General features: G+C 41.2%; 1 protein-coding gene across 3 annotated transcripts in view; it reads left to right on the top strand.

Moving 5' to 3' along the window:
* The first annotated feature begins 1,817 nt into the window (after positions 1 to 1,817).
* The window catches only part of HERC4 (HECT and RLD domain containing E3 ubiquitin protein ligase 4), a 28,934-nt gene continuing 3,746 nt past the window's right edge, over positions 1,818 to 27,005 (top strand). The window contains exons 1-23 of one of the 3 annotated variants that reach the window (XM_084210603.1): positions 1,818 to 1,952; positions 2,701 to 2,798; positions 4,061 to 4,350; positions 7,022 to 7,181; positions 8,185 to 8,261; positions 10,236 to 10,457; positions 11,912 to 12,003; positions 13,183 to 13,313; positions 13,985 to 14,145; positions 14,493 to 14,569; positions 16,603 to 16,727; positions 17,245 to 17,304; positions 17,793 to 17,904; positions 18,233 to 18,422; positions 19,398 to 19,570; positions 20,470 to 20,586; positions 21,557 to 21,580; positions 22,108 to 22,206; positions 23,379 to 23,546; positions 23,627 to 23,770; positions 24,617 to 24,783; positions 25,558 to 25,624; positions 25,838 to 25,920. In XM_084210603.1, coding sequence (XP_084066729.1) covers positions 4,125 to 4,350; positions 7,022 to 7,181; positions 8,185 to 8,261; positions 10,236 to 10,457; positions 11,912 to 12,003; positions 13,183 to 13,313; positions 13,985 to 14,145; positions 14,493 to 14,569; positions 16,603 to 16,727; positions 17,245 to 17,304; positions 17,793 to 17,904; positions 18,233 to 18,422; positions 19,398 to 19,570; positions 20,470 to 20,586; positions 21,557 to 21,580; positions 22,108 to 22,206; positions 23,379 to 23,546; positions 23,627 to 23,770; positions 24,617 to 24,783; positions 25,558 to 25,624; positions 25,838 to 25,920 — 2,675 coding nt within the window. In that variant the 5' untranslated portion in view covers positions 1,818 to 1,952; positions 2,701 to 2,798; positions 4,061 to 4,124. Of the gene's footprint in view, positions 1,953 to 2,700; positions 2,849 to 4,060; positions 4,351 to 7,021; positions 7,182 to 8,184; positions 8,262 to 10,235; positions 10,458 to 11,911; positions 12,004 to 13,182; positions 13,314 to 13,984; positions 14,146 to 14,492; positions 14,570 to 16,602; positions 16,728 to 17,244; positions 17,305 to 17,792; positions 17,905 to 18,232; positions 18,423 to 19,397; positions 19,571 to 20,469; positions 20,587 to 21,556; positions 21,581 to 22,107; positions 22,207 to 23,378; positions 23,547 to 23,626; positions 23,771 to 24,616; positions 24,784 to 25,557; positions 25,625 to 25,837; positions 25,921 to 27,005 lie in introns of all 3 variants that reach the window. The other 2 variants (XM_084210602.1, XM_084210604.1) reach the window with 2 other exon arrangements.

Raw genomic sequence — 27,005 nt, 5'->3', positions numbered from 1 at the left:
AATAGCTATGTCTGTTGCAGAAGAAAGTTGAGATTTGTGCAGCACTGTATGTTGTTTCATGCTTTATATATTTTTTATTTAATGTGTTAAGCCAGTTATACCAAGTGAGTTTTCCTTGTATAAAATTGTGGTGGGCATATAATGTTCTCTTCAAGTACTTGGGCATATCCCCACATGCTGGTCAGAGGACACATTGCACAATGAATGCCAATATTTAAAATCCATTTCACAGTGTAGCTATTCACAGTTACTACTCCGCTGGGCTCATAAATAAAGGAAAAAGGAAGTTTAGAAGATAACAAATGAAATGTTTTCCTCCGTTTGCTCTGTGTCACAGCTCCTGCTAACCTTTCAGTCTTAGATGCAGAATGGCAAAAGGCAAATCACTCACATTTCTCCTTTAAATAGCAAAACCGGGCATTTGTTGCCCTGAAAAGTGCTGCATCATTTAGCTTGTGTCAGCTATGCAGCAATCTTATTTTCCCTAGGTATGAATTTCATATTTCTGGTTTGGATCTTTCCTGATAAATCTACAGCCACAAATCCTGAGAAGTCCTGTACAATCTTACCTATTTACATACACAAGAGTGTTTAACGGCTGGAGCAAGGCATCCCATTGATTTCCGCTTTACAAAAGGGCAGAAGGACACCAAACACAGAACTTTCCTCACTCACTGTTTGCAAAATCACTTGCTGTGACGTATGCCTGTTCCTGGCCTTTTTTCATTTCCCGACCTACATAAAGGTGGATCCTTCTGTAAAGAGGCTGCTAAATAAGGAAATCTCATTTGGATTACCAACCCGGTCCAATTACATAAATTGCAATGGATTTTCCTCCCAGTACCAAGCATAATACCGGGGCGGGGGGGGAATAAAAAGTTAAGACGTGTGTCTGGCGTGCGAACTTCTCCTTTAGCGGCTTCGCTCTTAAGAGATACGCGTTCAGTGAAAAAAACATTTTACTGTGCCCATCTCGGGCGTGGACACGGAGAGAAGCTTGTGAGCAGACCGGCAAATTCCGAAAGCGGCATTTCTTTCTGCGGGAGGGGCAGGGCAGAGCCCCAGAGCCACGCCGTTCCCGGGGCAGGAAGGCCGAGGGGGGCCGGCGCTGACAGCGCTGCAGCGGCGGCACCGATCACCCGCGGGAACCGCGACGCGCTCCCACAAGGGAACAGTTTGTGCCTGCATCCATCCCCCTGGCCGATCCAGTTCCTTCCCGCTCACTGATCTCGTCCTTTTCGTGCCCTCAGAGATCAAGCAGAGGCTTCCGCAGACCTCCTCAGATAGGGAATAAGGAATAGCAACACGCGCCCAAGTGTCTGGAGAACTCCGCAAGGCAGACGAAACGCCACACGAAGACCTCTCCTCAAGAGAGCTATCAGTCCCAGAACCCACTCGTTTTTTAATTCTCAGTTTAAAACTTGCGATGTAACACAACGACGGCTCTGTATTTTCGCGCTCACGTGTGTTCCCATGCCGAGAACGCGCACAGCTTCGGGCACCACCGGAGCGAACAGCCGAGCTCCGCGCCCAGCCCTGCGCTCCCCGCGCACACGGGCAGCCGGAGAGCGTCACTCGGGGCCCCGCGCCTCTCGGGCCGCTCCCTCGCCTCCCTTCTGCTGTCAGCTGCTCGCCCCGCCTCCTCACAGCCCAACGGCGGGAACCGAACCACGCGGCGCCTCCGAGCGCAACGTCCCTTCTGGAGCTCCGCCGAGCCCCGGCTGACGGCTCCGCGCCGCGTCCCCGCCCCCGACCACGAGGCCGGCCCGGCGGGAGGCGGGCGGTGGAGCGGGCGCTGCGGTCCCGCCCGCCGAGCCGGCGCCTGCGCGGCAGCGGCGGCCGGGCCCTGTCACCGCGCCCGGGGCTGCTCACGCTGCTCACGCCCCGGCCGTGGCCGGCGAGTGCCTGCGGTGGGCGGGCCGCCGAGGGAGCGGAGCGCTTCGCTACCACCGGTGAGTGCCGCCGGGCCTTAGCGGACCCGGGCGCTGCCGCCCTCGGGCCCCGCGGGGCGGACGGGAAAGTGGCCGGGGCCGCGGGGCCCCACGGCGGGACGCGGCCGCGGGAGCGGGGCGGGCCGGGCCGGGCGGCGGTGCCGCGGGGCAGGTGCGGCCCGGGGCGGTTGGGAACAAGCCGGGCGGCGCCGCCGAGCGGCCGCGGGGCACGGAGGGGTCCGGCCGCCGCCCCTCTCCGCCGCCGGGCCGCGCCCGCCGCTCCCTCCGCAGCTCAGCGCGGCGGGCCCGGGGAGCCGAGCCCCGCGGAGGGAACGCGGGCCCGCGGCGAGCGCCGGGGCGGGCGGGGTCCCCTCACGGGGCACGGCCTGACGGCCGCAGCCCGCGCGAAGCGTCCAGGCGCTTCCCGGCCGCCCGCCCGCGGCGCGGGGCCAGTGCGGGGCTGCCCCCGGCCGGGCCGGCCGCCCGCACCGCGGGGTACCCAGCGGCCGACGGCGATGGGTGGCTCTGATGGCCACGCACCGGGGTGAAAGAGTGCCGGGATTTGAGATCAAAGTACAGAACTTTGGCTACTGGCTCTTAAATGATGCAAAACAAAACAACCCCGCCTTCCGTGGAAATACATATATAGTTCAACAGAAAGGAGAACTTTTCTTATTTTTTTTTCCGTGCTGCAGATGGAGATAAGCCTTGACTATAGAAATCTCGAAGAACTGTAGTGATACATCTTTTCTGATTTCTTGTGTTGCAGGTTGAAGCAAGTCACTGCTACAGATGTGTGACGTGAGCTGTTGCGTAGCTATGTCTTAACTGAAGACGTCTTCGTTTCGATGTCCCCTTCTGAATGTGGTAGGATATAGCTAGGGAAATATTTGATCATGCCTCACCTCCTGAGATAGGTAAACAGAACGCAATATCTTTTAAGCTGTTTGGCTGTTTTGATTCGGTGTTGCTTTTGGGGTTTTTTATGCGGTCACAAAAATAAGTGTCTTGTTTATTGCATTTTGTCTTTTGCAGAGAAAAATAGTTTATCCTGTTGTGCTGGCAAGAATTCTGCCATTTGGTGTACGTAACGCTTAGATGTTAAGTGTTGGCTTGCTTCTCCGAGCAGTTTGGGGTTTAGGTAGTTTATACACGTTATGACCCTGCAGAATGTCTTCTAAATAATGGTCACAGATGAAAATTTATAGTAACGTCTCATTTTATTGCATTGACTTTTAAATTGCTCTGAAAATTCAGGGAAACTTGCTGTCATGGAAATAGGGTATAAGTTGCAGTGAAAACATTGTCACCAATTTTTTTGTCGTATGCACTACTGCAAATGAAAGAGAAGAGCAGCTTTGAATCCTTTCCAAAAAGGTACAGAGTCTGTCAGCACAAATACTCATAATTGTAATTTAGGGATTAGGGGTGTGGACTTGCTTGGGGGAGTTGATGTACGTGGCTTGCTGCTACTGCAGAGTAACTGAAGCTGTAGCTGGTGTTGATTGCAGTGCAAGACTGGGGACTTGAGTTTCAGCTATTTATTTTCTTTTAAATTGTGACTTCAGTTGACTCCTAGTTGTTTAAATGCAATGACTGACACAGCATATTGTACTTTGTATTGCATAACTGGATTGATCAGAGCTGACCACTTTTTTCCAAGCTATGAGTCAAGTGTTGTTTTTGGTGATGATCTTGAGGCCATGCACAATCCTTGCTGGAGTCATGCAACTCCTCAAGTAAAGAAAGTAGCCTGTACAGTCCCCTTGGAAGATATTTGAAGTCGTTTCCACTGGCTGGAATTAGCTGCAACTGCAAATTTGTATAAATTTGGATTAGGGATTAAAGAAGTTTTATGAAGAATGACATTTTAAGTTTTTGAAACAAAGTTACGCAAAACCAGTGACCTGCACATCTTAAAAGTTGTATCTGAAATGGGAAAGAAAGCATTTCACTGCAGAATTAATGCAAATCCTGTCCAAGAAAGCAAATCACACTCTTAAAAATTGCTCAGGGTTTGAATACATCAGTATAGAGAAAGTGAGCTCATGGATTACATGCTGTATAGAAAGTAATGTAAATGTTGGGGACAATACTGAAAAATGTACATTTTCCTCTTTTCTCAACAGCTACGCAGAAGGAGTATTCTAGAAAAGTGAATTTGGAAGATCTCTGATAAAAAGAAGTGTAAACATGTTGTGCTGGGGCAATGCATCTTTTGGACAGCTTGGATTGGGTGGAATTGATGAAGAGATTGTTTTAGAACCCAGAAAAAGTGACTTTTTCCTAAATAAAAGGGTCAGAGATGTAGGATGTGGACTGAGACACACTGTTTTTGTCCTGGATGATGGGACAGTTTATACATGTGGATGCAATGATCTGGGACAACTAGGGCATGACAAAGCCAGGAAAAGACCTGGTAAGTTTAGAAGTGATGAATTGTGGGGATTCTGTGGGGTGGTGGGTGTGGCTTTCGTTTTGTTGTGCTTCATCAAAGCCAAGATTGCCGGTGTCTGCGTGGGGCAAATTCATGCACAGCAGTTCTTCCAAGAGTGGACATCTTTTTGACTGGAAAAGCATTGCTTTGCTGGGATGGGTTCTTGTGAAGCTGGAAACAAACAGCTATGAAACATGGCAGTCCCCCCATATTTTTGCATGCTGTACAGATGGACACTGCCACTAGTTTTTATTTCAAGCATGGCTGTGAGAGACTCAGGGACTGTTTGTACTCTCAAGGGGAGCTGACCTGCTGCAATCCATGGGTTGGTATTGTACTTCATGTGTGGGTTTGGCTGTAGGGATATGGTGGAAATGAGTATTTGGCGTATCACTGCAGGGAAACATGCAGTTTTTAGTTGTCTAATATGTGATGTACAGCAGGTCTGATTTGAAGCAACGTTCTCTTTTTGTAAGAACTAAAAATAAAAGTTTTGATAAAAGACTTATCAGCATAAGCAGCGCTACGGGGAGAGGATTTGGAAAAGCCTAAAGGATGCTGTGTAACACTTCTTTGGGCTTTTTTTCTTCCCACCTATGTTTAGTGTGTGTTTCTGCTCCCTCCTAGTGCAGTTCTGGAGCAGAACTGGGTAAACATCTTGCAGGGACTGCAGAGGAGTGTGCACATGGGCTCCCTTCAGAGCTTGCATGTGAGTCATAGCTGGTGCTGAGAGCCAGGGAACAGTGCTGCTCACTGCTTACAGCACAGCAAACTGGAAAGGCTTACTGAGACTTGCTTCTGAGCACTCCTAGAGCACTTTCACAACTTGCTTGGCTCAATATTTGCCACAAATTTTTCAAATGGAAACGAGGTGTCATGGGGTATTTTAGCAGTTCTCCTTTACACAGAGTTTCAGTTTTGGTGCCAATTAAAGATTTTCTTGATTTTTTTTTTTTAAACTAATGTGGACTTCTATTGGGAAACAGTATGTGGATATTAAAACTGATAAACTTTAATCCTGTGCAAACATCTGCTTCACGAACATGAAGAGAAACTCGGCATGTCAAACTTACTCTGCTTGTTGCCCATTCAAAAATTTTGGTGAATTGTCTTTTTGTCTGAAGGTTACAATGAAAATATCTGACATTTCATTTGCATGACCTTTCATACGTAATGGACCTACTCTAATTTTTTTTTAACGTGCTCAGACACATGAGGGTTGTAATGTCCTCCCTAACCTTCCTTTCACCCAGAGGTTACTGATATTACTGCTGAGTGTTGTATGAAGTCAGAGCATTGGGATAACTTCAGTTGCACAGCCCAAAGAGGCTTGGTATCTTTATAGATGGGTGGATGCTCTCTTTTAAATGTGTTTCTGCTAACTGAAGATAATCTTGTTGCTGACTGTGTGTCTTTGCTACCTCCTTGTTCCCCACTGCCTTTCTTCTTTCCTCCTTCTAGAGCTCTACTTGCCGTGGGCACTGCATGGCTGTTCCTTAATCCATTTTAGACAGTCAGGCTGGCTGGTTCAGCAGCTGGGGGAGATTGCCTGAGCTAATCTCTGTGCTGGTGCCTGAGCTGGAGAGTGCTTCCATGACCTCTCCCACTGGCAGAGCTGTGGGAGGCTCTGTTGGGTGAATTGGGGTGGCAACCTCTTTAGTCAGACCAGCTGGATGTAATAAAAAGAACTTATATCTGCTGCCTGTGTTAGTTTATTTTGGAAGCTGAGTGCCTGTCATGCTGCAGATAATGTGAGCTACTGTTGTGAAGCTGACTTGGGCTGGGCTGTGTTTAGAGTGCCCATAACATTGACAATGCACAGGCTTTTTCAGTGCAGTGCCATTCTTAGGCTGGAATAGAATTTGTGTTTGAAAACTGGGAGTAAAATGTCCAAGCAGTCCCTTATTTAAGGGAACTATCAAAAAATCCAGCCTTAATGACAGGCCCTGATGATATTTCACTGCTTTACTTATTGCTGGAATTGAAATGTTATTCTGATCACAAATCATAAGCCCAGAACCAAGCTTTGAGTGTTTCCAAATGCATTGGTACAGGCTACTGGAAAAAAAAAAAATCAGAGATATTTTAGTGTGTGCTTTTCAGAGGTGTCACTGTATGTCTAGAAAAATTACTCTTTAGGATCCGTTTCTACAGTATTTTGCATTATAAAGAAGACATTGTGTAGCTCATTGCAAAATCAGTAGCTTTAGTCTGTAATTTGCCCTGCCTTGTTTTGCAGGCTCTTTCTTAATAATGAATAGGTGAATTTAATTTGCTGTGGTGGAATGTTTTCCTTTTACATAATGTCTACACGTGTAGTCATTTGACAATAATCTATTTGACCTTACTGTTAATTGAGTTTCTGCACTCATTTGCAGAGGGCAAGATTAGAAGGATCTGCTAGGATCGAGGTGCAGCTTTTGTGCACTTCTGTGTATTGCTCCAGAAACAGTCATGACTTGGTTACTTCAGGGTGTCAAATTCTACTCATTTCTCCTAGAATTGCATGTTTAGAATGTTAAATAAAGGGTGTTTCAGCAGAACTTATGGGCTCAGTTGATGTCTTAGTAGTGTGTAAACGGTTTGGAGCAAGCCTAGCTTGTTAGTAACATTTTTTTTTTAACCAACTGATTTTATTTATTCCTTTTTTTAGAGCATGTTGGTGCACTGGATGCCCAAAATATTGTAGCTGTGTCATGTGGAGAAGCCCACACTCTTGCATTAAATGACAAAGGTCAGGTATATGCTTGGGGTCTGGCTACTGATGGACAGCTTGGCTTGCCAGGAACAGAGGAATGCGTCAGAGTGCCCAGGTTAAAAATAGTACATAATAAGTTGCCTTTTTTTCAAATAATGTGTTGAAATCACATTGGTTAAGCTATTCTTTTGTTACAGGTAAAGCCATATAAATATAGAAAATGTATATTAGCTATGACACTTGAATGCTGTGTGTAGACACTTTGCTTTCTCAGAAAGTCTTGTAAGAAATGTGTTACAGGTGTGCTTGGTTTGGTTTGTTGGTTTTTTAAATAGTCCTCCCCTAACAATGAGACATTGGAAAAGTAGGATGGGTGTTTTAAGAGTATGAATGCCATTTAAGAGAAGTTAAAGAGAAATAGAGTGTTAAACTTTCAATTTGAAGAAGGTACATTTGCTGTCCTATCTTTGTACTTCAGTTTTCACCCCAAAGCTTTCCAGCTGTGATTGAATAATACACCTTCTAGTTAAAAAAATGCATGTTGGCCAGGGTTGTTTTCAGAATGCCATCAGCATTCCAGCTACCTGAAGTCCACACACAAAAGTAATAAATTACTATAATATTAAAAATGTTGTATCTGCATCAAATTGAAAAGCCCACAGGCCCTTTAGAAACTTTTTTCTCATCCCAAGTTGAAAGCATTATTAGTTTTAGTGCACACATGCATGTATTTGCAACTTCTTTATAATATTGTGCAATAGGTATTAGCTCTATGAACTGAAGGTTTGGAAATGGAAAGTAAGAATGAGGTTCTTCTTGTATTCTGTATTCATTCCTCTATTCAGCTGTGTGAGATCTCCTCCCCAGCACATGAACCTCCCTAATTCTTCATTATGGAGTCTTTTACAGACTTGATCTGTTTGAAAATAAGGCAGAACTTGACCTTAGAAGGTTTAGAAAAAAAGCAGTTTTGTCTTCAGATTTTGCTAAATAGCGTCTAATTAAGGTTGAGATGTTTAGTACACTTCAGTAAAAAGGATTCACATTTTGTATATTACCTTTTATTTTATGCCATGATCTGGTAGTTTAATTCTTTCTCTGTTTTCTTACTCCAATAGAAATATTAAAAGCTTATCAGAGATCCAGATTGTCCAAGTTGCTTGTGGTTATTATCACTCACTAGCACTCTCAAAAGGTAAGCCAAATCCTCCTGAAGTTTTGTATAGTTTTGTATCAGGGAGTTCAAAATTTTTAATCTTTTTTTTTTATTAAACATGCTACCACTTAGCACAGGTGGGATTTCAGGTTGGTAGGGGCTGTGTAATTTAAAGATGGAAGCTTGAATTTGAAAAACAAATGTACAAATGGATGTTGAGTTGTGCTTTTATTTCTTCAGGGTGTTTGTGTGTGTTGTTTTTTTCTCATCATCTGGCTTCCTTTTTATTTTGTTTCTTTTTCTTGGTCCCAAATCTTTTCACACTGGTCTGTTTTAACCTGGAACCTCAAGTTACTAAGGCTGGCAGGAGTAACTTCCTTGTGTGCTTCATTATGGCAAAGCCTCTGGTTTTTGGTGCTTCCATAGTTAAAATGCCATATCACATACAAGCCACCTTTTGAAAGTTTAAATACCTGTCTTCAAATTCCTGCTGGGGCTATGAGCACATACTTACTTGGCCTCACTTGCACTGCATGTCTGGTTAGTGCAGCTCTCCAGAAACAAAAATGAATTTCAATTTGCTTGTTGCTTGTCTCATCATGAAATAGGAGGGTTGTGGCCAAAACTTCTGCTTGGAAGAAGTGGCTGCTGAAAAGGGTTAATGGGAACTTCCCAACTCAGAACAAAATTCCAGAAAGTTTGTAGTTTGTCAGTGTTTCTTAGCAATGTGTGTTTACAATATGAACCAAATAACTGTGGGCAGGCAGGTGTTCATTGTACGCTGAATGATGGTTTTTTTCTTTAAATCCAGTAGTTTATACTGATTATATGTGACTTTTCATGGGCTCCTATTGAGCTTTTCCTGTGCCATTATGTATTCCCAGGTGTAATTATCATTATAACCCAGGGGAATGCCTTTGTTTCAGGGCAGGCAGAGCTTTAGGAGTAACCCTTTGCCTGAGTTAAGATCTGTAGCAGAGTTGTGTTGTCAAGCATTCTGTTGGTCAGAGGTGCAAGAATGTCGCAGGAATTTGTGATTTGAAATTCACTCAGTGTTTTAAATAGTTACAGGCTTCAAGGACAGCATCACTGTTTTATTGCCAGGTCATGGACTTGCAGCTCTGTTTCTGTTCTTGATGTGCTCTGTCGGGCATTTTGGGTTTAGAAGTTAATATCAATAAATAAAATTTGAGGCCAGTACTCCAGGGGATGAGTTTCATTGTTTCCCCATCTTGATAAAACTGTTACTGGAAAGGTAGAGATGGGAGAGATGTAGGAAACATTTTGAAGGTAACATTGCTGTTGAAAACATGTCACATCAGCAAAACTAAATTATTTTATGTTAGGGTGGTGATCTTTAGAATAGTAAATACCTTGGCAAAACATCGGTTGTTCAAGAGAATATTTTATTTTAGAAGCAGTTTTAACATCAATAGGTCTTTGATTGGCATTCTTTAAAATGTTTTTTTTTCATTGTAAATTACCAAATGACATTATAAACCTTATGCTTCAGTGATCATGCAATGAAGACAGTATTTAAAATTATACACCTCTTAAATTGTCTGTCAAAATTTAAGTATCTTACCTTAGAAAACCTTAAATGAGGCTTTTGATTGGAAGTAGGAAAATTTTCCATGTCCAGGGTGCAGCTTCAGCAGATGTCTGCATCAACATCTGTGCAGTAGTGGAACTTCCCAGGGAGCCGTGTCTTGCTTTGGAATAACCAAGCTCAGTAGATCTAGCAGCACTGTGGAACCAGGAATGTTAAGAGCAGTTTGGAGGGCTTTGAATGCGATTTAAATACTTCCAGTCTGATGAAGTGCTTGAGTTGAATGCCTGCAAATTACATAAGAATGCTTAGCTTCAGAAGTCAGTAGTTTGTATGCATTTTCAAACTCAAAAGTTTTTGAAGAGTGACAGTCTGACTTGTAGCTTTTCTATAAGTGGATAAACATTGTATTATTAAACTATATTAATTGTATTTCGTGGTTGTTTATTTTTTCCTTCAAACAGGAAGTGAAGTGTTTTCCTGGGGACAAAACAAATATGGCCAGCTGGGCTTAGGTTATGAGTATAAAAAACAAACCTCACCGCAAATGATTAAATCTCTGCTGGGAATCCCTTTTGCACAGATTGCAGCAGGAGGAGCTCATAGTTTTGTACTGACTCTTTCTGGAGCCATCTTCGGATGGGGACGCAACAAATTTGGGCAGCTTGGCCTTAATGATGATAATGGTAAGTAAGCATTGCTTCAGGAGGGTTTGGATCTGAGGAGAGCAGCGTTCCTGGGAAAGGAGCAGACACAACAAACCTTGTTCAGTGCTGCTGGAGTGTTCCAGTGCCCTGTGAGATGGCACAGAGGTGTGATGTTGAAGTTCTTGCCTGCTTCACTTGGATTCTTTCCCTCTTTGACATCTTCCTGCAACATAATGGCATTGAGTTGAAATACTGTGCAGTAGTTAGAGTTTGAACTGAATTTTATGTGGATGAAATTGCTTGGCAAAAGCAGTCATCTGTCACAACTAATTGGTTGTCCTTAGCAGTCACATTTAGGCCATCTTCATATTTTACTGCCATTTACTTTTACATTCCTTTCTCAGGCTACTTTTGTTAATAATTCACAATTTTTGGCTAACCATTTCCAAAATTTCCTCTGCTAGGTGGATGACTCTCAATGATTTTCAGCAAGTGGTTAGATGAGACAAAAAAATTCTTTCTTTTTTGGTTGTATTGTGTTAGGTGCACAGTATGTGCTCACAGGGCTCCAGGATGGCAGTGTTTGCTGTCAGGGTCCTGTAATACACAGTTTTGTAGTGGATAATCTAGAGATGGTTTCATGAGTTCAGATTTTCTTACTGGTTCATTGTTATCAACACCATTTAAAATGGGGAAAATGGGTTGTAAATGAAATACTCATCTGGGAATGCATTAAAAATTGTCACATTCATGTAATAAGAAAATTGCAATTATTTTTCAGAAGTCATGAGAGACTTCAGTTGCTCCTACCTATTTTTTGGAATGTGTATAACCCTACATTTTTATGTAGCATCACTTCTCAATAAAATCCCTTTTAAATGTCTTCATAGGGTTTCTTGCAGACATGTTAGCATGCCTGACAGGTTTTAAGACATTAGCACTGACATTTTAAAGAATTGCCTTTGTGCAAAGTTGACAAAGTTGACTTGTCCTAGCGATGGAGTGAAGTTATGTTTGCTTCCTGTTTGTTCAGAGCTCCATTCTGCCATGCAGTCAGTAACATCAAACTGTGTGTATAAATATACTTTCCAAAGAAGCCCAACTGACACTGATTTTAAAAACATGAAACACATAAACAATTCATTTAAAACACAGAAACAATGATCATTTATTTTCATTTCTCGTGGCCAGTGTCAGCTCTAATGTAATGTTCCATATTTAGTTGTCTGTGTATTGACACATGATCCTGTGCTAATGAAAATGACAGCATGGGCTACAAACTTTTTCATAGTCCTTGTTTTATTCTGTAGTAACACTTCTATCTCCAAGAAATCCATCTCCAAGATCCATAAACTCAGTCGTGGTGGTTGTGTTACGCTAACAAATTTAAACTGCTTGCTTGGCAAGAAACAAATTAGAATAAATAAGCAAAACGACTTGGGTTTTGATTTTTATTGTCAAAATAAGTGACTTTTCTCTATTAAACCTTTCAGACAGGTATGTTCCTACACTGCTCAAGTCCCTGAGAAGTCAGAAGGTTGTTCATATATGTTGTGGAGAAGATCACACTGCTGCCCTTACAAAGGTACAGAACTTAAAAATATATTTGTGCTCCAATTTTTTTAATATTTCCAGGAGAAGATGCTGCCTGAACAGGAAAAAATAAACTAAATTCTAAATAAAATTTATGGGATTAAGTTGAAGGAAGATTGGAAGAATGGTTCAATATTAGAAAAAAAAATTAACAAATACAAGAAATCTTGCATTTTAAATGCTTATTTTCCTTTTTCATGCATAGACGTTAACTCCAAACTTACTTTAAAGCTGATGGGCTGGGTTGAGATCCTGAATGTACTGTGAATGTTTGTAGAGATTGCCACCCATGTGTATGGCTCCACTGTCCCCTGCAGAGCCAGGGGCTGACACACCTTTTGTAGGCAGTGTGTGTGTGTGTGTGTGTGTGTGAGCTTTCTCCAAGTCCTTCTGAAGTTCAGGAGAGCCTGGCACTGTTTGCTGTCCTGACTCAGTGACTGAGGCTGTTGAGTTTTCTCAGTGGATGCTGCAATTCTGGTGATGGTTTCCAGCTGAGGGCCTGGCTGATGCAGAATAGAGTTGAAAGAAACCGTGTCACAATTTCAAAGCATCTGAAAATGGCAAGTTTCAAAGTTGTTGTGAGGTAAGGTGTATAACTTCTGAAAATATTTTTGGTGTTGGTTAATATCTTGATTAATCAAAAACCCTTAAAAAATTACTTGCCTTACAACAATGTTGAAATTTCTGGTTTCTTATGCTTTCAAAGAATGAGGCTGTTTCAGCCATACTGTGCATCATCTGCTGAGCAGGGCAGCTTCCTGCTTGCTAATCACTTCAGCAATTGTATGCAGAGTTTCAAAGCTGGAGGATGCTTTTAATAGTGGGAGTTTGGACACGGGTGAAGTTCATCAAGAAACCTGGAAAAGAGGGAAAATGAGGATTAGGATCTATAAATGACACAAGCTAATGGCAGGACTGTTGTATGATAATAAGGAAATTAGATGAGTCTGATTTAACACAAGTGAGGTAATATTTCATAGCTGTGCCACGTTTTCATTGCAGTTAACTTGCAATTCTTCTCTGTCTTGGGGCCCTGTTGTGCCCTGTATATTATGTGTCCTTTCCCTGCAATGCCAAAATCACCAGAAACAATTTATTAAACCCCTATTTCTGTGAAGTTTCTTGTTCTGAGATATATGATCATCTTAATGTAAAAAATTTATTTCTTTAGGAAGGTGGGGTTTTTACATTTGGAGCTGGAGGCTATGGTCAGTTGGGTCATAACTCTACCAGCCATGAGATAAATCCAAGGAAAGTTTTTGAGCTTATGGGAAGCGTCGTCACACAAATCACCTGTGGCAGGTAAGGTCTATTCTGTGCTAACCTTGTGACTCTTACACATAACTTGTTTTGTATAAAACTTTATATCTATTGCAATATGAAGTGGGGATTTTCTTACTCTTTGTGGTCAGGGAAGAGAAAAGGACCCCTAACAAAGGATATTTAGTGATGTTTTGGGGATTCTGAAAGCACTCATAGAAGAGCTAGAGGAAGTTGTGTATTTGAGAGGCTGTGATTTTCTAAACTGGCAGTGTGAACAATAGTGTGATGTGTGTGAGTTTGTTGCTGTCACTTCATTTCCTGTAGAAGAACAAGTGTGTTTGGGAAAGCACAAAATAGTTTACACAAACTCCCAGCTGGTTCTTTACAGGCCTGTGATAGGAGAGGGGGCATCTAGGGTTGAGCAGGATGGGAAGGGAAAGGAGGTGCAGGCAGTCTCTAGACATTCATTTCTGATATGCTCTAAAGGTCAGACAGGGGCTAAGCACTGGCAGCTCCATTCTGGGAAGCTTTCCATAAAAAAGGAGGATTGCCTGTTGGAGTGGAAGTGGAATATTGCCAGTGGCAGGGCATTGCAGGAGAGCAGTGTGGAGTGTTGGGTAGGACAGGACCTTTCACACACTGCTTAGCACAAGTCCTGGCCAGGCCTGCACACAGCTTAGCTTTGTGTTACTGAATTCTCTTTGCCCTAGGCAGCACACCACTGCATTTGTCCCTTCTTCTGGAAGAATTTACTCTTTTGGACTGGGAGGCAACGGGCAGCTGGGTACAGGGACCACCAGTAACAGGAAAAGTCCCTTCACAGTGAAAGGAAGCTGGATTCCCTTTAGTACTCAGAGCCCAATGAGCACAGGTAAGCACCAGCTGATGCATTTACTGCTTGATTGCCTGCTCCTTTGTCATGGCTTAAAATTCTTGAGTTTTAAACTGATTAGGGGCTGTAATCATTTTTCCCAAACATTTTGATTCCACTGTGTTCCTCTGTCGGACTTCCATGCCTGTGGCTGGTGGGTGAGGACCTCTGGTAGCACTAGACCTAGAACTTACCTCAGAGAAAGATGGTCTTTGTATCATTAACTAGTGTATTGTATCAAGGTTCTGCCACAAGGGAGCCTTTCTGTAACTCAGTGTCGATTGCAGTATCTTAATAATTTTCAATTTCACATTTTCACAGTGGCCTGTTTTTTATTCCTATTGCAGACAGTGAGGAGTGCTACTGTGTAAAGAGAATTTTCTCTGGTGGGGACCAAAGTTTTGCACACTACTTTTATCCACAGGTAACAAGTTAAGTGTAATTTGGTTCCAAAGCTTGTGAAAGTTGGATTTTGGTTTTTGGATGCATTTTAAACTATTTTGATGTTGAAGGTGCCTGTGACTATATTGTAAAGTTTGTTGGAGCAGTGTGGAAGCAAAAGGCCCTAAGTCATGGTAGCAGCTGAAGGACTTGGATCCACTTAGTGTGTGTTAGCTGTCAGGAAGCTCTTGAGACTTTTTTGGCATAAGCTTTTTTCTTGATGGATGAATGCACTTCTTTTCATGTCATAAGGGAAGAATTGATTGAATATTTGAGCTCTTTGCTCCTTGCCCAGTCCTCCTCATAATGTCCTCCACAGCAGCAGCTTTGGTGTCTTCTGCTCTGTAGCCATTTTAAAGTACCACAGTGGTAAGGAAACAAATGGAGCTTTTTTCTAAAAATTACTGCTGGTGACATAGTTTGTTGTGTCAGTTTTATCATAGTCTTAGAGCTTATATTTTAAAGTAACAAGAATTGATCTGTTTAAATTCTTGTATGTAAAAGAGTCTAGAAGGACTTTACAGTAAAAGTGGCAATGTGGAATTGTGATGGAAGGACAATTCTATTGGAGAGTGAGTTGGGAGATAAAATAAAAACAAGGTGAAGATTCTTGGGACTGTTTCCAGTAAAGCTCAGCAGATATTAGACCATGGGGATTAATGAAGCATCAAGAGTTGAGTTTGTAGGATGAAAACTAATTTGGACACAAGGGAAAATGGATTTTAGTGGGGAAGCATGTTTATGAAGAAAAATTGAGTACAGGTCAGACTTCCAGCAGTGCTTTGTACTCACAGCCTGTTCTGGTTATACAGAATCAGCAGTTTTTCTAGGATTGACTTGTTGGATTCTTTGTCTAAATTCTGATAGACTTTTAACCATTGCTGTATTTGAGAGAAACATATTTAGCTGGTGTAAACTGGAAAATTGCTTATAATAGAGACTTAAAACTTGTCTATTAAAGCTTCCTTAATAACTTTATGTGTAATTTTCATAATTACTGGGGTAGTTTCTGGCTGACTAATTGAGGTGAACTGGAGGCTGTATGAATGCAGTTATTGTGGCTTGTTCTGTACAGAAGGTATTAGCAATAGATGAACTTTGATGCTGCAGAAGTATCCCTTTTAGTACTCTTTGGTAATTTGTGTTGAATTCTTCCAAAGTTCTGTGTGTACTGTACCCCTGGGGGTTGTGTGTCCCTGCCAATTAAGGGGGCCCAGCCAAAATCCATTTTCTCAAGTCAGTTTTTGGGCTGCTCAGTTCCCTGAGTTGTTTTCTTTGGCTGGACAGAAGGGAAATGGCAAAAGTGTTCCTCAGCCTGATGCTGTGGGATGGGATCAGAAGTGCTGATTTTTGGCAGCACACAGTCATTGGCACACTGAGTCAGCTCGGTGTTGTCAGATGGCATCCTCAGGAGGAATGTTCTCTTGATAGTTTTATCTTGTTTTTGGTGCTATTTGCCATCTCTTTTTGAACCAGTGCTCCTACTGAAAACAATGGTCTTGCTTCTCCTCCTCTTTACCATTACAGCTCTTAGTGGAATTCATTTTATATGAGCAGCACTTCCAAATGCAGCTCCTCTGATGAGGCAGGGCATGTTCACAGAAGCATGATCATTCTCAGAGGAGCCTGATGGAAGTGGGGTGGAAGAACATCTGTCTGAAAAATGGAATGGCTCCTTTCCTGTGTGCTCACAGCTTGGCAGGGAGATAAGTGGCTCCTGGTGGCTGGAGGGGAGATGCTTGCTGCTCACATCTAAAGCTCAGTTAGTGTTCATCATTGAGACAAGTAAGGTGGAGGGAGTTGCCATTTAGCAAGGTGTGTGAATGAAACCTCATCAAGATGGTGTTAGTGTGTGCTCTGCTTTCACAGGGAGTGCAGAACTGTTCAACACAGACTATTTCACTGCAATAGTCTGGGTAGGCAAATTGTCAGCTGAGACAGCTCAACCTTGGCTGATTTTTCTGGAAATCAATTTTGTGTGCCTGATTCTTTATGCTTTCTTTAAAATTTATTTAGAACATGGTGCCACCAGATGATTTTAGGAATCCTGACCTTTTGAAGCAGATCTGGACTGTGAACGAAATGTTTATTCAAAGATTGCTGAGTTTCCCATCTGGAAGACTTCCTTTAGAGATAGCTAAGTAAGTGATGGAAAGAAGTAGTCTTTGGTGATCCTGCTTCTGAACTGAGCATTAATGGGGGCATACACAGCAGAGCTATTTGTAATTACTGATTTTAGGATGTGCAGATCCCTCGCTGTGCTTTCGTTGTTGTGCTTGTTGAGTAGTTTAGATCCTTGAGACTGTGTCATCTCTGCTCCAGTTTAGATGGCTGTACAAGATGAAATTGAGTATCTAATTGCACATTGAAAAATAGCAATACATGTAAAGGAGTATGAGAACAACTCAAAGATTATTGCTTCTATTTTAATAAAAGAGTATGCAAAGCAATTGAATTGCAAGACTGGCTGTGATTTGAGCTGTCTTAAGTGTTGAGTCTTGAACAGAAATTTAATCTAGAATTGTTTAGTCACATTTGAGTCAGAGTCCCATCCTTTGCACAATGTAATTCATTAGGGATTAAATACAGGCTTTTTTATTGCAAATGCTGATTTTTAAAAGGAAAACCAAATGTAACATTTCATGTGACCAATTGCAGTGAAATTGATGGAACGTTCTCCTCTGCTGGGTGCCTGAATGGGAGCTTTTTGGCATTGAGGTAAGTGGGTGGGTTTTTAACAGGTGTTCCTGTGGACAGCATTAGTGGTGGCTGCCTTCCTGGTGTCCCTTGTGTCAGCTGGGACGCCTTCCCAGGGTTTCCTGTCCCTTTGGTGCTCTGATACCCTCCGTGCAAACTCCTGCTTCTTTCCTGCCCTGTGTTTTGTCAGCTGCCCCAGTGAGATTGGCTCCAGCCTGTCTTGGCTGCTGCCATGTAAGCCAGCAGAGCTCATCACATTTGCCAGCCCTGGGTTGTTGGTAATTCCAGGGCAGTTCCCTGCGTGGGCTGGTTCACATCCAAGTCTTTTTGTGTGATTTTCTTGTGATTAGAGGAGATTTTTTCCAATTGTTTCTAAGGTCGTGTTTTATAAACATGTACGTCTGATAAATTTTAAATCCTTAGTCAGTAGGTCTAAAAGTCAAGGGGGTAAAGTCTTGAGTTGCTGAGAACACAGGATTCAGTCTTTCTGGTTTTTTGCCTTCCTGCAGCAATGATGATCATTACAAAACCAGCTCTAGATTCTCAGGGGTTGACATGAATGCTGCTAGACTACTCTTTCACAAACTCATACAGCCCGAGCACGCTCACATATCACAACAGGTTTGTGCTGTGTATTTTCTTTACATTTGGGATTATCTTTCTGGGTTACAGCTCTCCAGAAATACTACTCTTATGCTTGGTCCAACCCTGTAATTGGATTTATTTACTCAATAATATATTGACTGCAAATGTATGAAATCGTGTTTTGTTGTGACAATTAGGTGACACATCAGAATACTCTATTTTAATATTTATTGTCATTATCTAAATGTATAATAGTCTTCACTGAAGCTCTTAATTGCTGTTTTCTAGATTAGTTTTCATATACATGGGCATTGTTTCAAATCTCAATTGTATTAAAATAACAGAATTTTCTGATGTGCTGCAGGTGGCAGCTAGTTTGGAAAAGAACCTTATTCCCAAATTGACCAGCTCCTTACCAGATGTTGAAGCTTTGAGGCTGTATCTCACTCTACCAGAGTGCCCACTGATGAGTGATGAAAACAATTTCACAACGTTAGCTATTCCTTTTGGAGCAGCTATTCTGAACCTAGAAAAAGCTCCTCTGAAAGTTCTTGGTAAGAAAATGAATTTCTACTCTTAAAACTAAGGATCTGCAGATGAAAATGTACAGAAATTCCATCAGTGAAGACCTGGCCTTGGCAGCACATTTATTTACAGTGTATTTAGAGTTCCCTACAATTCCCCAGTGAGAAAGTTAAAGGCTTAACATTGCTTGGTGTAAGAAAACACTTATTCTGGTTGCTTCAGGGTGACTTAACGGGCCATCCCTGTGAATTCATCTGCTGTTGTAGTTTTTGGACTGATGCCATTTGGGAAGAATTGAACTATGTAGTTTGCTGTAATTGATATGTGTCTTTGCTCTTTAAAGTGAAAATTATGTGGTCAGACAGCTAACAAGCTCTAAGCAATTTACAGAAGTGTTGCAGAGCAGATGTTAAATTGTCTTGGTTGTGACTACAGCACCTGTTCTGAGCTTCTGAGGCAGTTGATCTCTCCTTGCTGGTGCCAAGATGTGGTCTTCAAATATGCAGCTGAGACTAGCTCTGGTTTTTTAACTCTACTTCTTTACACCTTCTTGTTGTGACTAGGCTTAAAGAAATTCAGCTTAAAGAATTGTTTTCAGAATATTTTGCTATTGATTGATTTCTTTTTGAGTGGGTTCTTTCATTTTACTCAGTTATGCTTTGCCTTGTAATCTCACTTTGGTTTTTTTTGGTGAGAGTACAGAGAAGCAAACTGACAGTTTCTTGAGCTCTAGATCATTTTCCATTGTTTTAACATTTCAGGTTTTGAACCATCTTTTTTTAAATCAAATGTTACATTGTGACACTGTCTGGATGAGCAGATTTCAGGGGGCTTGGATTTGATGTGTAACAATAGCACATTTGTTGTGCTGCAAGGTTTGTTTTTTCAGAGTAGTAACTGATGCTTATGCTTTCTAGCCAAACATGTTTCTTAGTGAAAAGGATAGCATGACATAGTGTGGCAGTGACAAGTACTAAATTTACCTGTTCACCGTGTGTTGACAGAAAATTGGTGGTCTGTACTTGAAGCTCCCTTGTTCCTCAAGATAGTGGAACTCTACAAGGATGTCGTAGTGCACCTTTTGAAGCTGTGCAAGATGGGCCTTCCACCTTCTGACAGAAGAGTACTCACCAATTTCCTCCACACAGCCTTCAGAGTTCTGGAAATACTGCACAGAGTACGTTTGGGGCTTTTCTGAACAGTTCCTTGGCTGCTTGGCTTTGTCAGCATCTCTGTGCTGGGCACTTGGTAAAAGCTGAGTTACTGATCAGTGGGAAAGATCAGAGTTGCATCTACAGAAACATCTGTAGTTGTTCCATCTGGACCTATGAATCATTGGGATTCTGGATTCCAGTCTGACATGAGGATGGAATTAACTACTTTTTGGGAACACAGAGTTACCCAGTCATTTGCTTCTGTGAGGGTATGGATTAAAGTGAGAGGGGAAAGAAAAGCTCTGGGATATTTTGCAGATTGAGTTATCTGGTGGTTTGGGGGGGGGATGTGGGAGGTATTTGTGAAAAATAGGCTTAGATTATCTGGTTATGAAGGCAGGATCTTTATAACTATCTTGCTGCTTTGCTAGTCAGCAGTCCTTGGGAAAAGAGGTGTGTATTAGGAAAATGTGGATGCTTCTGGATTCAAATTGTACTGTAGAAACAAGCTTCTGCATAAAGCTACTTTCCCCACATCACTCTTTTTTTTAAGCTCATTGTTTTTAAATAGAAATTGTTCCTCTCCTCACAGCTCATAGTGTTCATACTATAAGACTAGAGTTATTGAATCATAGCTCTTAAACCTGAATACAGGAACAGGTATTTATTCCCTTGTGCACATGATTATGTGTATTATCAAACTGTAGTGCAGTTAATTGTATTTTCCTTCACTCTTTGATGGGATTTTGAATAGTCCATGTATCCATGTTTTTAACATTGTTTTTTGCTTTCTTGTAGGCACTGTTGTTTTTCTAGAATTTTTTTGGTAGCTGGGTGTCTGTGGCTGACGTATGAAATGCTTGAAAAACATGGAAAAATATCCCTTTGAAAGCTAATAAAAAAATAAATTGCACTTCCTTAGGTAAATGAAAGAGGCCAAGTTATACAGTATGACAGATTTTACATTCATGAGATCCAAGATTTGATAGATATCAGAAATGACTATGCCAACTGGTTCCAGCAGCAGGTGTTGGGAATGGTAAGTTGTGTGGATTTTTATTTGGGTTTTTGTGGGTGTTTTCCTCCCGTGTTTTGTGTTTGTTTTATCCCTTTAAAGAAATCCATAGATTCTCTAAGCCTGGGAACTTTTTTCATAAAAATACCTCGATAGATGAGCAGTGCTGAACAGACTCATGTCAGGTACTGGCTAAGGAGGAATTGTTAAGAAGGTGTTTTTCTTCTAGGGTGTCATTCTTAGGACTGACACTGCTCACTATTTGAATCTGTCAGTTCAAAAGTGATTCAGAATGCAGTCACTGAAGACTTGCCATGTCAAAAACGTTAGGAATGTAATAATCCACAGCAGGAAAACATCCAGAATAATCTGAATTGCCATATTAGACAGGTCCAGTCAGTGAGCAAGCTGCAGCTGTCTTGGATAATGAGTGCAGCAGCAGCTACAGGGGCAGGTAACTGATGGAATTTTCTACTTTGAATTTAGCAGCTACAACTGAGATAATTAATTCCTGCATCTGTAAACAGAAGAGTGATAAGTGGGAGCAAATTAATGACTGTGCAGAGAATTAGTGAGTTGGATAGGTTTTTGCCACAGTTCCTTGACTTAGCTTTGAAAGAATATTGTAAGTAATTAAGAGAGTTTTCTCTTGCCACCCATATTTTATTATTTTGCATCAGTACCAGCAGATGTTATTAATTAATGTGTGGAAGTAAACATTTTAAATGTGTGATTTTGTGCATCCAAGCAAACATGATGCTTTACCAGCCCTGTTTTTAAAGACTGATAAACAGGGTGTTGGAAGCAAAGCTTGTATTTAATAAATGAATTAGAATGTTTCTGGTTAATGTTTATTTCTCAGTAAACCTTCTCTTGGGGGGAAGCAGTAAATAAATATTTTTTAAATTCTACATCAGAGATGAGTAATTGATGCAGACACTAATGCTGCTTTTTCATCTTAATTGTTGCTACCTTTGTGCAAATGCTGTCATAGGATGTCAACCATGGATTAACTGAGGTAAGATTGGATGCAGTCTGATTTCTTTTGAAGAATGTAAGGAAATCAGAAATGTTAAGGATTTTCTGCTGTGTTCTGTTGGGAGTAAAGCTTCAAATTAGCCATGGCTGTAATTTAAAAAAAAAAAATCTTTGTGGTGCAAAAATATGTAATTGTCTGTATTGCAAATTTGGAACAGCAGTTGGAAAAAAGGGCTACTTCTATACCCACTAGCTGCAATAGCAGTTCTGAAATGAAAATGTGCTAAGTGAGAGTGTGGTTTGTGCCTGGCTTAATTTGGTTTGGCTTGATTGAGTTTTGTTGTTTTTTTTTTTTTTTTAATTTGTTTTTGGCTGAAGTACTAAACAATTAAAAATCTACCTAATGTTCCTAAGGTGCTTTGGTTCTGCATTGATAATAAGTCAAGGTTGAGTTCTCTTTCCAGTAAAATAGATCTATTAAATGAGTGCTACTGTAAAGTTTTTTTTTTTAACCAGGATTGTGGCTTTTGAATAAGCTGAGCTATGACATGGTTCTTCTCATTGCAGTTAACAGATATTCCTGTTATAATTTGCACATACCCATTTGTATTTGATGCCCAGGCAAAGACAACTCTCTTGCAAACAGATGCAATCATACAGATGCAGGTAGGAGGCTCCATTTTAAAATTTTTTCCCTGAGTTGGGGACCCTGGGGGATCCTGTTTTTTTATTTTTTTATTTGGCTGCTTGGTGGTGTTGTTTTGGGGTTTTTTTTGTTGTTTGTTTGGTTGGTTTTTTTGTTTGTGTGTAGTTTTTTTGTGGGTTTTTTTTGTAGTTTTTGTTGTTGGCTTTTTGTGGTTTTTTTTTTAAACTCTGTGTAATTTCTCCCTCATAAAAATCAAGGATCTAGTTTTAATCTCAGGGTATATACACAATAGAGGGTAGTGGGTTTGGGATCACATGGAAATTAGACTGTTTTGTACTTGCCATACATTTCCAAGGAACTTCTTTTCCTTTCAGTAGTGAGATGGTTTTTTTATGTGTTATCAACCCATAGTACAGGTACAAAACCCCCAAACAGCAATCAAAAACCCCAAACCACAACCCAAACAAACAAACATAAAACCCCAAGCACCTCCCACAACCAAAGAGCAACCCCACCTCCCATATGAGCAGACTGGGAATATTCCCTGGGTCATTGATCTGAGTGAAAACAACCAGATGATGTAAGTCAAGTCATGGGCTCATGTAGGAAAATACTACCTTGCTCTTAATTAATAATAAATGTCCTTTTATGTGCCTTTAAAAATGTACCTGCACAGTCAGTAACCAACATTTGATGGATTCAGGGAAATGTTCCCATTAAATGTTTCTATTAACAATATTAAATAGTATTAAAACACACAAATTCTCAAGAGTTCTCTGTGATATTCAGAACATTTGCAACAGCATTTTCTTTTTCAAGCAGTTTTAATACAGAAATTATCATGTAAGTTAAATTAATTGCTTTTCATGCTGTGAATTAGTTTTTAATGTATGTTTGGTTTCATGCCAGATTTATATGAAACAGCTTACTCTTCATTAGATGAAATGCAGGATCTTTTTGCTTCCTTTTGTTATCCAAGGTATTTTGACTGGAACGTTAAAATCTGAGTTCTTTTACTTCCCTGAGAGCAATGGGTAAAGGAAAAATATTTCCTGAAATCAAATACTTCCTGAGATAAAAGGAATGCAAAGAAAACTCGGGCAAATTCAGTAGCTCTTGTGCTAGTTATTCCCATCTGCACTTCTGCAGACAGGTGATACTGACAGGAGTTTTTCACTCTGTTTTCCTGCAGATGGCTGTTGATCAGGCCCACAGGCAGAATTTGTCTTCTCTCTTCCTGCCAGTGTTTGAGTCTGTCAATCCCTGCCTGATAGTGATGGTGCGGAGGGACAACATCGTGGGGGATGCTGTGGAGGTGCTCAGGAAAACCAAGAACGTGGACTACAAGAAGCCTCTCAAGGTATCACAGGGCACTGCTCTGGACAAACCTTGCCTTACAATCTCTTTGCAGGTCAGTGCTCACTGAGTTGTGTGTTGCAGGTGATTTTTGTAGGGGAGGAAGCTGTCGATGCTGGAGGCGTTCGCAAAGAGTTTTTTTTGCTGATCATGAGGGAGTTGCTCGATCCCAAATACGGAATGTTCAGGTACTACGAGGAGTCCAGGCTGATCTGGTTCTCTGATAAGGTAGGCTGTGGTTGTATTCAGTCATTTTAACTTACAGGGTTTATATTAATAATATATGAACGTTGTAGGTTGTGGTGGTTTTATTTCAAGAGTAGGAGCTGAAGCAAGCGTTCTCAAAAAATGTTGGGGTTTTTTTGGCCACTCTTAGATCAAAACTTCCCCCATTCCTTGTTTACTCCATACTGGTTGTCCCCAAGCCCGCCAGCTTTTTAGGAAGAAGTGGCCAGAACAAGTGGATTCCAAGGGCAGAATTAGGAAATCAAGGTGGCAGAGACAAATTCTGGAGGTGGCCTGTTGAACAGGGCTTCCTGTGTGCAGATGGAGTTATGGGTGATAGGTGCTCATGGAGTTGGGCTTTGCTGGAAGGTTTCATCCCTGACCTTTGAGCCATCTTTCAAAGTACACTGACTGAGGTGGCTGGATCCCAAATACCTGAATATTTACATTTCCACAGGTGTGTTTAAAGCCTTGGTAATTAATTCTGAGGGTTTCAATAGTGAGCTCTTCCCTCTTTCTCCCCAAAATGATTTTTTTAAAATTGACATGAGTGGTGCCATAGGATGTCACTGACAGAACCAAAACCTTAGTGCAGTATGGGTCCCCTGTAACACAGGATATGCTGCAGCTCAGCCTTTCTGAATTTAAGTAGAAAGGATTCTGTTCCCTTGGATTTCAGTCTCAGCTGGTTAAACTTGATTCTCTTTTCCTTGGTACTTACATACATATTTAAAGAAAATATGAATTAAATTCACTCAGATTATACTGTACTGTACGCTTCTTCCTGCACTCTGCAAGGTTAAAATAACTTCTTTATTTTAAACCATTTTGTCTGTTTTCTGTTCTTAGACCTTTGAAGACAGTGACTTGTTTCATTTGATTGGTGTTGTCTGTGGGCTAGCAATATATAATTTTACTATTGTAGACCTTCATTTTCCTCTGGCTTTGTACAAAAAGCTATTGAATAAGAAACCATCCCTGGATGACTTAAAAGAATTGATGCCAGATGTTGGCAGGTAAGCAAGAAAGAAAAGCGGGTGATGGTAGAAATTAATTTTGAAATTAACATTTTCCTGTAAGAACATTGCATTTCCTTTGCACAGTCACTGGGTAAACAGCTCTGAGTAACTTGCAGCCATTTGGTACCTGTGACACTTACTGTTGTGACCACCTGTGTCCCAGTGCTTGGTGTTAGTGATTGGTGTTAGTCATTGTCTCTTCTATTTTATGATCCTACAGCAATTTTAGGGGGAAAAAACCCCTTGAAATTCAAACCCCTTGAGCTTTAGCCACTAATTTTATAAGCCTAAGTGTGAACATAGTTTCAGTTCTAAATTAAATCCATCAAGAAAATATTTTTGCTTATTTCAGGAACAAATACGTGCTAAATATTTCCTTTTGACTGGGGATTTGAATAGGACTGACTAGCAGGAGCTCAAATGGACAGGAAAGGATGCTTTTTAGCATTTCATAGATTCAAGGAGAATTCAAAGGTGTTAATGGAAGAGCCAGTCAGGGCTTTTTAAGTACCAGCTGCCTCTGCTTTGGGAGCCCCTTAGCTGAAGTCTTAAGACAGGAATGTTCTCTCTTTACCCCATGGGATAACCAAAAGGAAATGATTGCTTGGAATTACCTAGCACTACACAAGGTGCAAGTCAATAAGATAATGGATGAAATAACAGTAGAAAGATACTTCTTAAATTTGAATTATCAAAGTATAAAGAACACTTCAGGAAAATAAATTAATTTTTCTTTCCCCTGGTGCAAGTATTTTGTAACTTATTTTTCAGGGGAATGCAACAGCTACTGGACTATCCAGAGGATGACATAGAAGAAGCATTTTGTCTTAATTTTACTGTAAGTTTTATGTAGTGTTTGAAGTATGTCTTGCCAAGCTCACACCCTCTATTTTAATTGCCTCTGATGGAGTGCTTGAACAAAAGCATCAGCAGCTGATTCCCATGAGGTTTAGCTCCTGTGTCTGCCATTCATGTTGCTGTTAACTAAGTGGTGGGAAGAAGTATTTATGCAGTAAATAAGATTTGCACTATTTTTGTTTGTTTCAAATAGATCACTGTGGAAAATTTTGGTACAACAGAAATTAAGGAGCTTGTTCCTAAAGGTGCTGACATTCCTGTAGTGAAACAAAATCGGTGAGTTCTGTGGGTTGCCTGAGGCTGTCTTTGGGTCACAGGCCCAGAGGGATTGTTTTGTCTAAAGAAATGTGAAGGCAGTTAACTAACACTCTGGAGTTGTGCACTAATGCAGTGTAGGATGTGGAAAAATAAAAGCTGAAGTGTTAAGGCATCACTGCAGGAAGCTACATATCACTGAAATTCAGTGGGTAATGATGAGAGCTCTAACTCAAGGGCCATTATTGCAGCTCCTCATTCAGACATGAATATGAGTTCAGTGAAGTCTTCCCTTTGTAGAGTAGGTAGCATTAAATAATCCAGTTAATCCAGTGTTGTTGTCAGAAGAGGAGTGACAGGAGGGGATTTTTCCTCTGTGAAGGATTCTGTAACTTTTATTTATAAAAACAGTCTTTCCTGCCCTTTGTTCCCTTTCTGCTCCTGGAGGATAGGCAGAACATACCTGCTGGTGCTTTTGTCCCCTTTTTGCAGAATTTTCCAGTCTCCTATTTAATCTTTATGAATTCTTTGTGCTTGTACTTCTCTCAGGGTAAAGGGAGAACTGAATGGAAAGAGCACACTCCATGAGAACTGAATGCACATGGAAAACACTGTAGCTTTGCAGTTCTCTGGTGTAGGTTTGATGTTCTGTCACTAAGTGACTGTAAAATTGGAGTTGAATTATGGGAAAAGCTTCAAGGTGCCTATGGAATGCCTGCTGCATTGTTACCACACATGGTCTTGCAGTAATCAAGAATTCCTCTTTCTCAAGCTCTGAATATGCCATGATGCTTCAATTAATTTTATAATATAAATTAATTTATCACTGTGACTTTTCCCTGGAGCAGCCTTGCACTGTTAGTGTTACACAAGTTACCTGCCCTTCATGGATAAGGAGGAGATCTCATGGAATGCTGAAGGGGAGGAGTGTGGATTACCACTTTGGTCATCTCCAGCATTTTCAGTGCAGCAGCTTCAACAAACATTTCATCTGAATGTGTTTATGTGATTCTGTAAACCACTGGTGATATTACTCAAAGACTGGGGGCGGTGTTGAAATGCATTCCCTCTTTGCACAGCGAACATGTGTTGGTGGGATAGCTGTA

The sequence above is a fragment of the Fringilla coelebs genome, assembly GCF_963513975.1.
Source record: "Fringilla coelebs genome assembly, chromosome: 8".
Taxonomy (NCBI): Eukaryota; Metazoa; Chordata; class Aves; order Passeriformes; family Fringillidae; genus Fringilla; species Fringilla coelebs.
The sequence above is the reverse complement of the archived record's forward strand: the minus strand, read 5'-3'. Positions and strand labels throughout refer to the sequence as shown.